The sequence below is a fragment of the Rhamphochromis sp. 'chilingali' genome, assembly GCF_963969265.1.
Source record: "Rhamphochromis sp. 'chilingali' genome assembly, chromosome: 6".
NCBI lineage: Eukaryota > Metazoa > Chordata > Actinopteri > Cichliformes > Cichlidae > Rhamphochromis > Rhamphochromis sp. 'chilingali'.
Genome location: NC_137933.1, coordinates 26,836,543 through 26,853,428, shown reverse-complemented (window position 1 = coordinate 26,853,428; position 16,886 = coordinate 26,836,543). Strand labels below are relative to the sequence as shown.

The 16,886-nt window shown below is 37.7% G+C and overlaps 1 protein-coding gene and 1 long non-coding RNA gene across 2 annotated transcripts in view; one reads left to right on the top strand and one right to left on the bottom strand.

Moving 5' to 3' along the window:
- The window catches only part of LOC308398014 (CUB and sushi domain-containing protein 1-like), a gene marked incomplete at its 5' end in the record, with an annotated part of 495,403 nt that overhangs the window by 358,283 nt on the left and 120,234 nt on the right, over positions 1 to 16,886 (top strand). Inside the window, 4 exons of the mRNA XM_080884378.1 lie at positions 5,164 to 5,280; positions 5,831 to 6,046; positions 6,817 to 7,005; positions 15,035 to 15,204. Coding sequence (XP_080740504.1) covers positions 5,164 to 5,280; positions 5,831 to 6,046; positions 6,817 to 7,005; positions 15,035 to 15,204 — 692 coding nt within the window. The remainder of the gene's footprint in view (positions 1 to 5,163; positions 5,281 to 5,830; positions 6,047 to 6,816; positions 7,006 to 15,034; positions 15,205 to 16,886) is intronic.
- On the bottom strand, positions 12,093 to 13,778 carry LOC308398015. Its single transcript, XR_013971885.1, has 3 exons — positions 13,374 to 13,778; positions 12,213 to 12,452; positions 12,093 to 12,115 (listed from the first exon to the last, which is right to left on the bottom strand). It is a non-coding gene; the product is annotated as an uncharacterized lncRNA (long non-coding RNA).

Below are 16,886 nucleotides of genomic sequence, written 5' to 3'. Positions count from 1 at the left end.
ACATAACAGACAATATAAAGTAGCAAGGAGGCAGTTTTTAAATTGCACCTTTAAGCACTTTGTTACTAGCAGCCTAGTGCAAAAACACATCATTTGTCAATTTCAGTCAGTTGATGCTGTCAAAACAAGTGGATTCTGAACTCAAAAAAGTACAGTTAAACTTTCCTCTACCATGTGATAAAGCAGGTAGAGGAAAGCAGCTTCCTTTTTCAGCATTGCAAACAAGACAGAACATATCAATCATGGACTGGCCTCCCCAGAGCGTTGATGTCAATATTATTGAAGCAATGTGGGATCATCTTGACAGAGAACAGAACTAAATCTGGCCAACATCCAAAGAAGAGCTTTAAATGTCCTTCAAGAACCTTGGAGGACTATTCCTGAAAACTACCTAGATTCATTAAAAGTACGCTTGCTCAAGAGAGTTCAGGCTGTGTTGAGGAATAAAGGTGGTCATAACCAAATATTGACATTCATGCTCACTGAAGTTGCACAGAAACTTCTTTTGTGTTTCCTTATGTTGGCGCAATTTTGCATGCACTTTAATAAATCTCTATCCGTATTCTCCATTTGGTAGCAAAAAGTAAAGAATTGATGGGTGGCTCAAGATTTCTGCAGATTACTGTTTATACTAAATTTTCTGCGTGGTCACTTCATTTCTACACTGACCCTGAACATTGAAACCTCGTTTGAATATCAACACAAAATACAGGAGACTAAAGATGGAAGAGGCAGAAAAGAGGATCAGTCTGTGTCAGAGGTAAAAGACATTTGAAAGGGAAGGTGCTTTCAGTGACACCAGTAGCTACTTTCCTTCATAGCAGAATATTGAAGAAAAAAAAGTCTGTTCTCTCACTTCTGCCTTTTGCCCTTTAACTTTTTGCAACAGACAGCTGTAATTGGGCAAACAGTCTTCACTCCCACCACAATGACTCAAGCTGGACATTTAGCCTTTGTGAACTTATTTAGGTCAATAGAAATTACTGAAACAGATGCTCCCTGGCTATTCAAAGGGCTTCCTAGTGAGCGTTTTTCCACAGCTTATGCTATGGTGGGAGTTAAACAAACAGCATCTCATCTGCTCTGCCAATTGAACATAATCAAATATGAAAATGAAAGGATATCACAAGTTAGGAGTAAGTTCATGGCAAAGCAATCTATGTCATACTTGCAGCCATGTAAGGCAAATAGTTTTAAACCGGCACTGTGACATTTTCAATTTTCAGCCAGGCATGCCACTGAATGAGACAGCTGTCACATTATAAGACACGTTATTTCAGAATGGCACTTTTCTGAAATGGTGTGTAAGACTTGACTTAATGTAATGTGAGATATAGTGTGCTTTTGGGCAAAGATCACAGTGGAATTATGTGTTAAGTATATTATTACACTACTGAAATTTAGATTAATCACACTTGGCTGCATGTTGTGGAAGTGTGGGACAAAACAACAAGTCTTGCAAATACTGAGCAAACCTACAATATCTACTCACAAAATTCTTGGTTATTCTATTTAAAAGAGCAAAGAAATCATCTTTAAGCTCTCCCACAGGCATGCTGGAAGCGATTCATACACACACTCGCACCCATTAATGGCAATAATGTTATTTACAGGACAGTCTCAGAGGCACAGTTAACATTTCATACACACTACATTACACAGACAGCACTGCATTTAAAATAAAAAGCAAAATGACATGTCATCACCCCCCCAGGCATGCAGGCACCATTCCCTTTCAGTAATGCCAGAACGTCTATTCAACACAAACTATTCATCTTATTCCTGCAGGTCAGTTAAATCACCAAACAGATAACGCTGGCTGCTCTTTTATGTGTCAGGAAGAGTATTGAAGGGGTGCTGTGACATTTTAAAGCATGCAGTTGGTGCCAAGACAACAACTTGTTAGAAGTGACCAAAGTTAGAGAATCACTTAAGAAGACTAAGAATGTATTTAAAGACTAAGAAAAGGGAAGGAGGAGGAATGATGCTGAAAACTGATATGCTATCTCTATATATTTATCTCTCCTCTCTGAAAACCAAGCAGCTCTTTCTTTAGAATCCAGCCTCTTTCTGTTTCATTTTTTTTTTTTTGTTGGTCATGAATCGTCTCTCTTTCTTGTCACATTCTTTCTATGCATTGTTATACACCTCACAGTTTCTCACACACATTTTCTTAACGATCTCTCTCTCTCTCTTTTCACACACAGATGATTAGGACCACCAAAGTATGAACCGTTACACACGTTACATACATTACGTACAGACAGATAGGCCTGTTCGACATAACGATATATATTGGTCTATCGTTTCATTTTACGCTATCGTTTGTTTCGTGGTGTCGCAAAATAAACTAAGGCAATATTTTTTCATCGTTTTGATGGTCCCTGTAGTGGCTATATTAATTTCTTAAAGTTCTCTCTTTCTCTTATATTTAATATAACCACACTACGAGCGCCTGTTTTAACCACAACGACGGTAACACCATCGCGTGTCCGCTTACCTTTCACAATAAAGCTCAAGATCCTGTTGAGACTTTTCAGAATAAACTGAATCACGTGAAAGAGCAGATTATTTACGGATGAGAAGTAAAAAAAGAGCCGCCAGGTGCTAAAAAATAAACCTTAGACTCAAACGTTAGAACAGACTTTTCCCCGCAGCACGCCGTGTAATAAATACTCACAAAGAAAACGGCGGCTGTTACAACTTATGTCTAAAAATGTATTGTTTCATGCATCGGTTAAAACACTCGACTCCAGACACACGACGTCCAGCTGGAAACACTTCCCGCAAGTCGAGCTGCCCGAGATTCACAGAATTTACAGAAAATGTTACATTTTTGTGATTTATATCGTTATCGGGATTATAGATGTCTTATATCGGGATATGAGATTTTGGTCATATGGCACAGCCCTACAGACAGACATGCGCATGTGCTTCCCTTAACAAGGGTCATTTAGTCAGACAGTGTCCTAGTTTTTGCCAAATCCTGATGGGAGTCTGAAAAGCTGGCACAGGTTACCGCAACACTCACAAGACAGCTAGTCAGTGAGAGGGAACAGCTCGTATCACAGCTTCTGAAATCAACCCCAGCCCTGTTGAAATATGATATAGAATAGTAGGAAGAAAAATGATCAGACTGAGAGATTGAGAGAGAGAGAGGGGTGAAGACGAGGTCTGCACGCTGGAGTACCTGCAGCACGAAGAAATTAGAGGAGCTGTGAAATCTGTCCTCATAAATGCAAAATCATAAATAGTCTTTTTATAAACCTTTCACCAAACAAATGACTACTGCATTTATCTCTGTAGCTAAAAGATGCGTTTGTGTACCAAAATATATATAAATTGACAGTGAAGAAAAATGTTTTGTCTGTTTGTTTTGTTTATAGTCTGGAATCCATTTGTTTTATAGCTGACAAAGAGATTCCTTTTATTGCCATGCCAGTCAAACACCTTGAAGCGCTTTAATTGAATTAAATTTATCTGAACTGCTCTGAATAGTACTGAAAGCGATGAAAGCTCAGTCAAAGAGAAGCAAAGAGTCAATATATTATCTTAGTTCAGAAGTCTCTGATGTACTGCTAGCTCTCTTTTACTCTCCATTACATTGCTATGGCATTTTTCATTCTGCAGTACCCCAAATGAATTTGTCCCGTTCCATATCAGTGAATTGCTCTGTGTGGAGGCTAGGTATCTGGTAACACACACACACACCAATCTCTCACTCTCTTTTAACAAACCAGTCTCTGTTTGTCTGTGACATTCTCCCTGCTCTTTCCTTTTGTCCTTTTGTTTCTGCAGTAAGCTCATCTTTAACCTTTGTTTCGTTCACTTTGCAAAATCTCTTTGCAAAAGCTTTTCTAACACAAAGGGTGTTTGCTGAAATCAGCACTGCTCATTGCTCACTGCTCATACTATACAGTAGAATGTTTGCACGCATAACAGGTCGATTTACATACAAGACCTGAGACACCAGGTTTTGGTATTAGAGTTATGTATGACTAACATCTTAAGATCTTTATTCTTTATTATACGTTGTTCTACTGTACATTAATCTTTCTTCTTATGTAATCATAGAGTAAGTCTTCAGTACAGGCCTGAATTTAACACCATGCTAACTACACCAAATTCAGGGGGGATTTTCTGCAGGCTGGGGGGGAAAAAGCCAAGGTCCCAGGAATTTAATAAAGAATTTATATTAATCTGCCAGTAGGTGGTGAGCAGAGTTGGGATCGTTACTCAAAAAATAAGTAATCTATTAGAAATGCTGGTTTCTTTTTTAAAAGATAATAATGTAATACTGTACTTACTTAGTTATCCATGGTGAAAGTAATTAATCACATTAATTTTGTGTCATGACCTAAAATGTATTGTCACATAGTTACCGGTTAAGAATATCTACCTCAGCCCCCTCTCCTGCAGCCTGGTTCCAATCTGAAATAACGAAAGCATCACTATAGTCTTTATTTTAGTGTTGCTAAGTTTGAACAAAAAGCAAAGTTGAAAACCAACTCTAAGAGATTTCAAAATGTTTTCCACACTGATTCTACTCTAACATGTAGAAATGGATGCTACAACGCTAGAAGCCCGATTCATCATCACTGCTTTTTTTTAACACTGTTAAAGATCAGGCTCTGGCTGCTGGGCTAGGCTTTTAACATCCCTCTGGGTTCTTCACTAGCTTTGTCAAAGCATGCTGTCACTTTTCACATACTTGTAATGAGCCAAGCTGTGTTAGCAGCATTATGTTTCTGTCTTGGACGCAGTTTTCACTTTACCATTGTGCTATTGTCCTGCGTGCAATAAAAACAAATGTAGTGTCCATATTGTCGCTTCTCAAAAGTTGTAGAGCACCCCACCATTTTCCTCCTCCCTGGAAGGGAAAGGCATGTTCGCCATTATGCAGTCAACTAAAGACCCTTTGTAATACAAGTAACTACATAATTGAACTATAACATGATTACTGAATTAAGTACAATAATGCAATACTTTCTTGTGTTACTGAAAAATGTAATGTGACAATAGTAACATGTTACTTTGGAACTCATTACACCGATCACTGGTGGCGACCTCTTAACGGTACTGAAGACGTGTACATTTTTAGTTTTTTGAATAAAAGAAAATATCCAGCTGTGTTCCAATCTTCTCTGTCTGTCACATTTTCAGCTCTTTGTGGAGGTTATGTTTATGGTAAAACGGGAACAATTCTGTCTCCTGGCTTTCCTGACTTCTACCCCAATTCTCTTAACTGCACCTGGACTATAGAAGTGTCCCATGGAAAAGGTAAGAATGCTCAAATGTAATGGAAATGTCAATCACTGGTTATAACATGTTAAATTATGTATTTTTTCATATTTTAATAATATGGAAAAATGTGTTAGGCAATGAAATGTGGCTGCTCTTTGCCACAAATTCTCCAGTGTACACTTGGACAATTTTTCAAGTGTAAAAAATAGTTCTCTTAGACAACTTGCCACAGCCCTCTCACTATGTTCATGTAATGCCTCTTCATGTAATGCCAGACTGACTCAGAGATGTTGAGATCAGAGCGCTGTGGGGGTTCTATGGTTTTCTTGTCACTGCAGATAGTTTTATATGACTTACACATTATGCAAGATGGATTTGGGACAGAGCATATTCCTCACTGATGGTACTGGATGATGGATAAGAATCTCATGTACAGTGGCTTAGACTATTGCTTATATATATTGCCTGATAGAGTGTATGCTTTGCATATCTGTAACTGTCTATCTTACACTGCATGCCTATCCATCCATTCTTGCATTCATCTATCCTTTCATCCATCTATCCATTTTGCCATCTGTTCTTTCAGGAGTCCATTTGGTTTTCCACACTTTCCATCTGGAAGAGAACCATGACTACTTGTCAATCACAGAGGATGGCAATTTTCAGGTTCCGGTAGCTCGACTCACTGGCTCCGTGCTGCCTCCTAGTGTTAAAGCCGGACTCTATGGGAACTTCAGCGCTCAGCTACGGTTTATTTCAGATTTTTCCATGAGTTACGAAGGATTTAATATCACTTTCTCAGGTAAGAACACCTGAACACAATTTTTTTACTTCTTTTTTAGCATTGCATTGGCTAAAATTCATTTTAAAGCAAATTACAAGGCTTATTAAGTTGGCCTGTTAGTGACTGTATGATGATCCCTTACCAAAAAATAAATAAATAAATAACAAATTCACTGACTTTTCTTTAATGGCAGACTGTTGAAATTTTCAAACTAATAAACCAAATTGTTAGATACAGTGTTTCACCTGCTCAAGTAACTTTTTAATATGCGATGAAAAATGGGTTTTATGCATTATTAAACCTAACTGGTTATTTTGGCAGATATGCAGTACATCTGGTTAAGTGCTGCACTTACATTTAAACGCTTTTATTTGGGACCTGATACATGATACACTAATTTTTGACAGTTTTCTTAAGTATTTCAAACCTATTTGGCACTACAGATTACAGAGCTTCCTATCTCAGTGGATGAAGCAGTCTTAGATGAGACTGCTGCATATGTTTTCATAATGAGATGAAGCAGGGAAAACTAAATCAAATGTGTCCTTTTTAACATGCTTGTAATTTAAGCTAATGACAGTTTAATAAATTAATCTTTAAGTATTTAAATTATTCTGGGGAATTTAAAATGAGTCTTTATGACTCTTAAGTGACACAGCTCCAAATGCTTACATGTAGTGTTAATGCATTTCTTTCTAGTGTTGGCTAATATACCAATTTTTGCACACTTCTTATTAATTAATACCTTCTTTCTTTTTATGCTGACTCATGACAATTTGTCTCTACAGAGTATGACTTGGAGCCATGTGAGGATCCTGGTGTACCAGCATCCAGCAGGAGAATGGGACTCAGCTTTCAAGTTGGTGATTCATTGAACTTTTCTTGCTTCCCTGGCTACCGACTTGAGGGAGAGAGCAAGATCACTTGCCTGGGAGGAGGCAGGCGAGTCTGGAGCAACACGCTACCACGATGTATAGGTAAGATGTCAGCGCTTAGGTTGACTGATTTGCCAGAAATATAAATTGATAGCCACAGCATGCAAAACAGAAATCATGGTAGATTATTTCTTCATTTGAAAAACATTTCCATTGCTAGCAGGAGTCAAACTGGACTTTCTGAGGTTGTGAATATATTTGCAAACTTAAAAAAAAAAAAAAAAAAAAAGTATTGTTATTTAAAAAAAAATTTTGGTGTTCTTAAAAAATGTAAATTAAAAAAATAAAATTCCTTTATTCTCTCATTACACAGTCATTTTTAACAAATTCATTTTGCTAGTGTTATTGCACCAACAGGGTGCTATTAGGTTAAACAGGATGACATTAGAGATGCTCTTTTTACATTCAGACTATTTTTTATGTAATATTAAACTAAAAAATATAATGTTGAAGATGTTATCTCTTCTATGAAAACAACTGGCAGGTGGCAAATAAAACAAAACTTTTAAAGTAAATTCTTGGCCATATGAATAAACCTGGAGCATTGTTCTAATTCAACAGTATTACTGTATTGCTAACGTAACAATAATCGACTTGTTAAATGTTAGTTTTATTTGCTAGAATTTTGCTGTTTGCACGTTGTAACTTCTTAGCGTTTGATGCGTATCAATGTTTTCTTGGATCCTGGTGGTAATTTGCGAGTCTGACTGGTGGTTGCTGGTAATTTTGAAGCCCAGAAAGAGCAGACTGAAAATGCTATAATAGCATTATCTGTCAAGAGATCAAGCCTGACTAAGAGGAAACTAAGCAAGAGCAGCTGGCAATGTGCACTAGTTTCATCCCCTTTCGTTCCTTCTAAATGTTCCTCTCTTTAGCGCTCTGTCTCTGTCTAAATTTCTGTTTCTCCTTCTCTTCCTCTATATTTTGACAGTCCTTTGATAGATAATTGGGGCATTAGGCGCTATATGAAAAGTGTTAATACCGTGCCTTTTGTTACTCCCCTTTTCCCTTTTCTAATTTCTTTCTGAGCATTTTCAGGCTTGTCTGTCTTGGTTCATCTGCTATCTCTTCTTCTTTTCTTCCCCTTCCAATTCTCTCTTTATCCCTTTCCTGCCCCTCTTCTCGAGGCTCTGTTCTCTTACTCCCACTCTATTGTACTCTTTTCACTTTAAAAGGAATTTCTGAAGAATTGCTGTGACTCTCCTTTATTTATGCTCCTTACCTCCTACCTTAATCTGCTTTAGACACGACAGAACATTTACAGAAATGTTGTTTTGAATTTCAAATTTCTTCAGATTTGATAAACACTGCGTCTTTTTTTAGTGTGTTTTATATTGTTTCAAACCACCCTCTCTCGTCTGTCTCATTACTCCCATTTCCTCTTTTTTTCTTCTAAGTAGTGGTGGTCCTCTTCAGTGGGAGTTAAAAGCCTGCTCGGCTCTCTTCTTTTATCTCCTCCTCATTTGCATATGACAAAACACTATTTGTACAAAGTACCAGTTTATATGAATTCCTAAACTTTGATAGGCACGGCACCTGCTAGATCATTCTGTATAATTTCATGAAGGACTTCTCCGACATACTTATCCAGCCTTATTGTTTACAGGGTTTTTTTGTGTGTTGTTTTGTTTTTCTGCCCTTTTATCAATGTTTTGTCGTTTATTTTCAAGTTATTTTGTTGTTTTTGTAGCATATTTCAGACAATGCTTTTTGAACTGCAGTACAGTGCAAGAGCCTTGAGCCAGCAGTCATTTCTTTATATTTTTGCAGGGTTTTTTTTTTTTTGGACTTGAACAGTAGTTGTCCCGGCTTTCTGAAGGTCTTTCAAATGTTTCAACATTGGCTGCTTTGTCTCTCATTTTCAGTCCAGTCCTTACACCTGACCATTTTCAGGGCAATGTTTTTAGTTTGTTAATCTGACATATGACTCATTCAAGAATAAAAAAGGGCCCTAACCTAAAGAATGAACCAGTATTGTGTCTAAACATAATAGTCTCTTCAGGCATTTTGTGACTAGCAGTGTGTTGTAAATGCATATAATCCCCCCCCTTTTAGCTGGAACTACAAACATTATCAATGATAGCACAGTTTAACAGGCATAAAATAGTATTTCTGCACCAACAAAGTGAGTACCAAAGAGTTATCAGCTGTTAACGTTGCTTATCTCAGCATGGTGTGCCCTTAAGAAATTTGAGGAAACTGGACAAGTGGAAGAAAAAAGAGGAAGTGGTAGGTATAAAAGATCAGTGTTGGTCAAGTTACTTGAAAAAAGTAATCAGTAACTAATTACTGATTACTTCCCCAAAAAAGTAATCCCGTTACTTTACTGAATACTTATTTTCAAAAGTAATTAATTACTTAGTTACTTAGTTACTTTTTTAAAACACGATTTACAACCTGAATAGGTGATAAAGCGATAGATCTTTCAGCCCAATTCTACTTTTTCTGCATAATCCATCATACAAAATGTAATCAAATGGAAAAGTCTCTTTTTAAAACTTGTTTTATTAGTTTTAATATTTTAACTTTATGCATCAAGCAAAAAATAAATTATATGCAACATTCTCTGACTGGAAGAAATTTGTTTAACGTTTAAACCTATTTTCTGCACATTCCAGCACATAAAATAAAATATTATTTTGTGTTTACACTCAGTCTTTCAAATAAATGCAAGTGAAACACAGCAGAAAATATCAAAGACTCAGCGGTCCTGTTGCTCTATTTTCACCTGTATAGCAGGCGGAGGTTTGCCCTGTTGCAGGTGTGCCGCAGCAGTCAGTGGAAGAATCCACGAGTTTCTCTGTGAATTTCACGTTCCGTTGTAGCGCACTCAGTGTTTGCTCAGAAGTTTTGGGGGTTTTTCGCTGTAAAAAGAAGTTTTCTTCCAACGCAGTGAACAGTGGACGCTAATGTTTTCGTCACTTTTTACGGAATCAAACTCAAAGTAAGGTCAGTACTTCCAGGCTTTAAACGCTGCACGCTCATACTCGCACTCGATATATTGTCCATTGTTGATCTGCACACAGCTGTTGTCACGAACGTGGCACTCCCCAGATAGCAAGGAAACATTGAAACAATGTTGAGTCAATATCAGGTGATGTCATTGAATCAACGTTGAAGTGTGACGTTGACCTAACGTCACTCTTGCACCCTTTTTTAACGTTGAAACAACGTCAGGTTTTGATGTTGAATCAATGTTGAAACCTGACATTGATTCAACGTTATATTTTCTAATACTGTTGACATTGAAACAATGTCAGATTCTGATATTGAAACACTGTTGAGCTATGGTGTTGATTTTCCACCTCTTTCGCACAGTTGCTTTTTATTAAAACAACAGTTAAATAATGACTGGAAATCTACCTTTCTTTATAGGTATTTTAACCAATACTAAACTACTGCATGTTTCCATCAATACTTAAACCACCTTAAACACATAATTGTACTTATTCCTCAAATTGGACACCCTTTAAAAAAAAAACCCAAATGTCTCACAATGTATCATGTCAATATTAATATCCTAAAATAAGCATTGCATGTGATGTAACAGAGAAAAAACTAAACAAAAAAAGGTCAATAGGCATGTTTCGTTTGCTAAATACTTTATTAAAAGACAGTTTCCTATTTACATTTATATGTTTCACAGAAGTTTGTAATTTTTACTCTGGGATGGGGATGCATGATGTGCGTCCTGCACCACCCAAACGATCTGGGGCGTATCGGAGCCATTTCTGCACTGCTTGTGCAAAGACAAACTCGGACATAGAGTTTGCCCCTAACTGCTGCGTCAGGCCATCTAGGACAAAAATACACACACACACACACACACAAACAAAAAAAGTGAATTAGAGCACATGAATAAGCTCTTGTTAACTGTCTTTAAAACAAAATAAACATGGGGTCCTCGAGCTGTACAAACTACAACCCGAGGACTAAACAAGCCAAAGACCAAAGACTCCATCTCCAGATTAACCGGACATGAAAGTCTTGTTATTAAGAAGGACAAAGTAATATAGGAAAAAAACAGTAAAACTTACCAAATATGCATCTGCAGAGCGCTGTATCTTTAAATGCCCTTTTTTGCTTTGTCTGGTCCTTGGTTTTTTTCCCTGCCCAGTTTAGTACCGAGGCCAGCTCATTTGTGATGGCATAAGCCATTACACGGCGTACTCGCACCTCCAGTGTGGTCCCTCCAATCAAGGCAAAGCGTCTCACCTATAGACACATTTTAAGAGATGGAATTAGCGTGTCTCATGTCTTTAATGTGTATGCAAGTGCTTGTGTGTTTAATCAACAGGCCGTTGTTATGTATTTAAATCACATCTGACAGCTATTACACTTTATAGTTACAAAGTGTACATAACCTTTATATACTTACCATTGCCTTATTTGCCTCTTGTGATTGAAGAGCTGCCTGTGCATTGTTTAGCTCCTCAATGTTGTGCAAGGGCAAATCCAGAGGCAGTACCCCAGCATCTACCGATTCATTGCAGCCGGTATTGCGGATGGCTCTGACCTCCTCACGGAGTTCGTTAACAGCTCTCGTCAGGTCTGACAGAAAAAGATAAATTTTTTTAAGTATCTAAGAATACAGACAACTTGTCAAAAGTTTCCTTGTGTCACACACAGATATGTACAAAGACACCAGACAGTATTTTATTACCTGGTATTTTCACTCGAGGGGGCTGGGGAAACCGTTTTTTTGTGGGCTGCTCATCCTCTGAGTCACTATATGTGTACAGGGGATTTGGTCTAAAGAAAAAAAGTTGAAAACGGTCATAAGTAATTACAAATGTGCTTTTGGAATATTATTTCCTAAAGTTACAGTTTGATTTATAACAACACACACAGGAAACGGAGATGTGCAAGAAGGTACAGTATACAAGGAATTTTTGAAGTGCACAAGTGTACACGGCTTTGCATCTATAAAAAGTTTACAAGCTTCCACTTTTTGGACTATATTATGTGGTGATATTGCAGTATGCAAGCACCACAGATATGTATAAAAGACAAGATCATAAATTCTTAGCAATCAAAGATATGTTTGTGAAATAAAAAAAGTTTTACTTGTGCTTTCTTTTATGACTGGTCTGAGTTTCAGCTTCGGACTGAAGGTCAGACGTATCACAGTGTTCTGCTTCGTGAAATGTGTCTGGAAGTACAAACACAATGTGTGGCCAGACATAAATTAGGACACGAAAAACTTGTTATTGTTACATTTATACAACACCAATCCAGTTGATACCCACCATGGCTTATTAGAAGTCGGACTGGTGCATAGGTGAGCCATGTTGCACCAGGATGAACTCTCCTCTTTACTGCGGCGTGGATCCTGAATGTGTCTCACGGAGGATATGGAGGCCATGACAATTTCTCCCCATTTATCCATGAACTAGGGACTATTTCTGTACCACCAGTGCTGAACTGCACAATGCACCAGTCTTTCATTTTTATCTTTTTTTAAAATTTGGAGTCCTTTTTTGCCCTGTCTAGGATAAACAGGAAACAGATAATTACAATATATTTCATAGTCACTACAAAACTTGATCTATTGATTGAACTAAATAATAAATAATAGCTTAAAATGTATATAGGCAACAATTACAAGCAAACCCGATAAAACAAACTCTTTTTTTTTTAACATACAACTGCGTGTGTATATGTAAGCATTTAAACACTGAAGATAATAAAATTAACAGTATTTTGTCTAAGTCTGCCATTGTAGGAATTCATGGCACCGAGACAAAAACTTGGCGCACAGTGTGGCATCAAAATAGGCGCACACCTTTGACGCTGCGTTTTCTCCGTCTTCCTCGTCCACACGTAAATGCTAAAACGGAGTTTTCGAAAATATCCGCCCTGTCAGGCGTCTTTAAAAATCTCAGTTTTCAGTTGATGAAAACGCAGTTTACGTGTGGACAAAAGGTGCAAACGCAAGGTAGGTGAGCGTGCAGCGTAGAGTTTGAATTGAGTGCGAATCGAAGCGGGTGCTCTCCAATCATTAAAAGTAACAAAGTCATTGAACACATTTATACAGTTACCTTTACGTTTATCAATCATACATCACAGATTTACAATTTTTTGTAGTACTATGCTAAAAAGCAACTACAGAGCGAAAGTCTGGGTCAAGCGCCGAGGCGACGGCAAGAACAAAGGAACCCTCGAAGCCTTAAAGCTAGCTTTGTAGGGGAATATAACGGAAAAGTATGAAACGAAAATGTTTTCTTTGTTGATAGACTTTGTTCGCAGTGCAATTTATTTGTTGCCGGATTGTAAGATGAAAGTAGACACAATTTCGGGCTCCCACATTTTATCCGAAACTTTACATTAACAAGTTTTTGGTTTTTTTTTACTGTTATTCAAATGCAACCATGGAAATAACGAATAGAACAAAAGTCATTCATTCTTACCTTATACTAATCGTGGTGCAGGCCAGTGCAGTGCATGAACTGATGCCTTCTCCGGTCAATTCCGCTGAGAGTAAATCGAATGTCCCGCTCTACTGTACAAGACAATGGTTACCTGGAGGGACGTACCAATGTGATAGGGGTGCTGCGGAATAGTCCAAGTGGTAGCAGCTTTAATTTCCCGCTCAACCATAAATTGATGATTTTTCAACGTGATTGTTGTCACCTTGTCAACTATAAATAGATCAACAATCAACGATGACAGAACAACAGTGAATCAATGTTATTTCAATGTCAGTGTCAGGTTTCATCAGTATTTCAATGTTGTTTCAACATTGGTTTTGTGTTGACATTTCAATCCTGACGATTCTGATGGTTCAGATGGAAAATCAACATCTGTTCAATGTCTCCTTGCTATCTGGGTCGCTTACGTCACTGTCATGAGACACTCGCAAAAAAAATCAGGGTTTTAGTAACCCTTACATTACTCGTTACTTGAAAAAAGTAATCGTATTACAGTAACGCGTTACTGTAATACGTTACTTTAATACGATTACTTACTGCCCATCTCTGTAAAAGATTACCTACCGAAGATGAACAATAACTGAGAGCCATCTTCTGAAGAAACAGGAAAACATCTAGCAAAGAACCTGGCACAGGACCTGCGAGATGCATCTGGCCCTATAGTTCAATGAAACCTAATCAGAAGTGGCCTCACTGAAAAAGGTGGCAGTGACGAAGCCATTCTTACAGAAGGGAAACACCAAGTGAAGGCTGATGTATGCTAAGCTACACATGAACTGGACTGGAAACCAGAGGCAATTTTTACATTCTTGGTTCAGATCATCATCGATCTTTATGTACAGAGGAGGTCAGGAGAGAGGTACAACAGTGAGTGTCTACAGCCGTCTGTAACACACAGTGGAGGCTCTGTCATGGATCGGGGAGGCAGTTAAGCTTTTTATTTTGGGGGATCTTGTCAAAACTGATGGTATTATGAACGCATAAAAGTACCATCTAAAAATGATCCACCAGGCAGTACCATCTGGAAGAGGTCTGATTAGCAACGGCTTCATTTTTCAGCATAACAGTGATCCCAAACATACTGCTAATGCAGTAAAAGCATGGATAGAAAACCACGCAGTGGGACACTATCAGATATGAATTCTTCTGCAGAATCCCAACGTTGAGATTACTGGGATAATCTTGACAGAAAAATGAATCTTCAAGAAGCTTTCAACTCTTTCTGAAGACTACTTAAAGAAATTACGAGAGAGTTCAGGCTGTGTTAAAAAAATAGGGTAGTCAAACTGAATATTGACATTCAAGCTCTTTAGAACGGTGCAAACTCTGTTTTTGCCTTTTATACCATATTGCTATATTTCCATTTATGTTTGCATCACTTCACCTATTTCTCATTTTTCTAGAGAAACATAAGAGCGGTGGCTCAAGACTTTTCCACTGTTTTTTAATAGACTTTTGCATTGTCTCTGCCGAGTTGAAAAAAAGTTTGTGGCGCTACTTAATATGCGCCATGCTCTCTCCACGTCATGCAGAATGTTTTTTTTTTCATTTAAATAAATTATAACCCAAGCCTGCTATTCAGAGATAATTAGATAGAAGTGTTCTCATTTTGTAACTTCTCCTCTACTGCCTCGCAACAGCTGAGTGTGGGGCCTCCTCACTGGGACCAGAAGGTGTTCTCCTTTCTCCAAATTTCCCCTCCAACTACAATAACAACCATGAGTGCATCTACCGCATTACTACTGAAAAGGGCAAAGGAATCAGGCTGAAAGCTGAGAGCTTCTCATTGCAAGATGGAGATTATCTCAAGGTGTGTACCCTCACATACACACAGATATGCATGCAAAAACGACAAATTTCACCAATTAGTCCTAAAGTGTATAATTTATTTACTGACTCTCTCTCTCTCTCTCTCTCTGACACACACACACGCACACACACACAGACAGACAAAATACATACAGGATTATACTATCAAATGCTGTCAAAATGCAAAGCTGTATGTACTTTGACTTTGCTTGAACAATCATTACGTGTTTGGCTTGCTGAGCTCTAGATGCTAGCATGAATACTCTATGAAATAATGTGTCAAAGCTTTTGTTCTAGCCATGAACATCTGGTCTAATTAATGTGTCAGGGAATGTTTGTCCTTTAATTATATGAGATGTGCAAGTCCAGGAAAAGGAGAAGAGTGAATAACATTAGGGTCTCTGGTTTCTTGGCTTACCTGCTATGTAGTTAAATAGTATTGTCAAGGTAGACCTACCTTTTAGATGTGTTAAACATTGTTGCAAGAAGCAATAACATCCCTGCAGGGGGTTATTAACCATCTTCCCTATTAGTGCTGATGGTGCTCCTGCTGTAGTCATCCATGCTGAAGGAATGCTTTGGAAGCAGAGGCACAGAAGGATCAATTCTTCCTCTATTAACCCTCTAATGAATCCACTACAGTGTACAATTATTATTGTGTTTGAAGGTTGGCTTTTTTGCACTTTCATTACTCATATTATGGGGGTACCATCAATAAAATGAATAGCTATTTGACACAATTTGTACAATAGAAGAGAGACGTTTTACCCCAGTTTCAAGCTTTATTGTTGTGTTGCTAGCTATTTTTATTTTGGATGATCACCTCCTGCATGGTTTAGTGTTTACTTTTCAATATCTTTCTTTCTTTAGTTTTTTTGCTGTTTCTTTGTTGTATTCCCTTTTGCATTATTCAAAAAGCAAACTGGTGAAGTGCCAAATAATTGACATCTACTAAAGGCCACTAAGTCAGTGCCCATAGACTCCCAAGTTAAAACTTCCAACTTCAAGGATAACATTAACATGTAATAAACCACAGAGTTCACGTTCAGCCTTTATTTTGGACAAAGAAATGTTTGTTTGTTTGTTTTTTGACAATATATTTATTTGTATTTAGTAAAAAAAATCTAAACTCCTTGAACTTTTTTTCTAAGACACTGAAAGAGGTACATTGATCTTTAGTGTATTTAAAATGTGGAGTTTTTTGGGGGTTTTTTTAGTCAAGAAATTTTTTTTGTTATAAACTTGATGTTAAAAAATTCCCATCTGCACAGAGAATTACAGATATTTCTGATGCGCATATATCCTCATAAGTCTCGCTCTGGTACATGCCCCGTTGGCAATTGTGCAAGCTATTTTACAGTCTTAGCGCTGTCCTACAGACATCGTCTAAAACTGTTTTTATTCACAATGTCTCTTAGCAGTATTAGGCCTGAGGGCATGGTTAAGCCAGTATGTGGTTAGAGTGTATTATCAGTCTTAGGCCTAGAGCATTGGCTGAGCCTGTCTGTAGTTAGATTGTATTAGCAGGGTTCTTCCTGACTTTTAGAGAGGCTTAACGTCATTGTAAAAGCTGGAACTGTTCCCAGTGGGATGTGTTTGAAAAAAGTAAAAATCCTTTTAACAAAAGGAAAGTGACGCCAAGATGGTTAACAGACACGCAAACGCCTAAATATTCCCTGTATA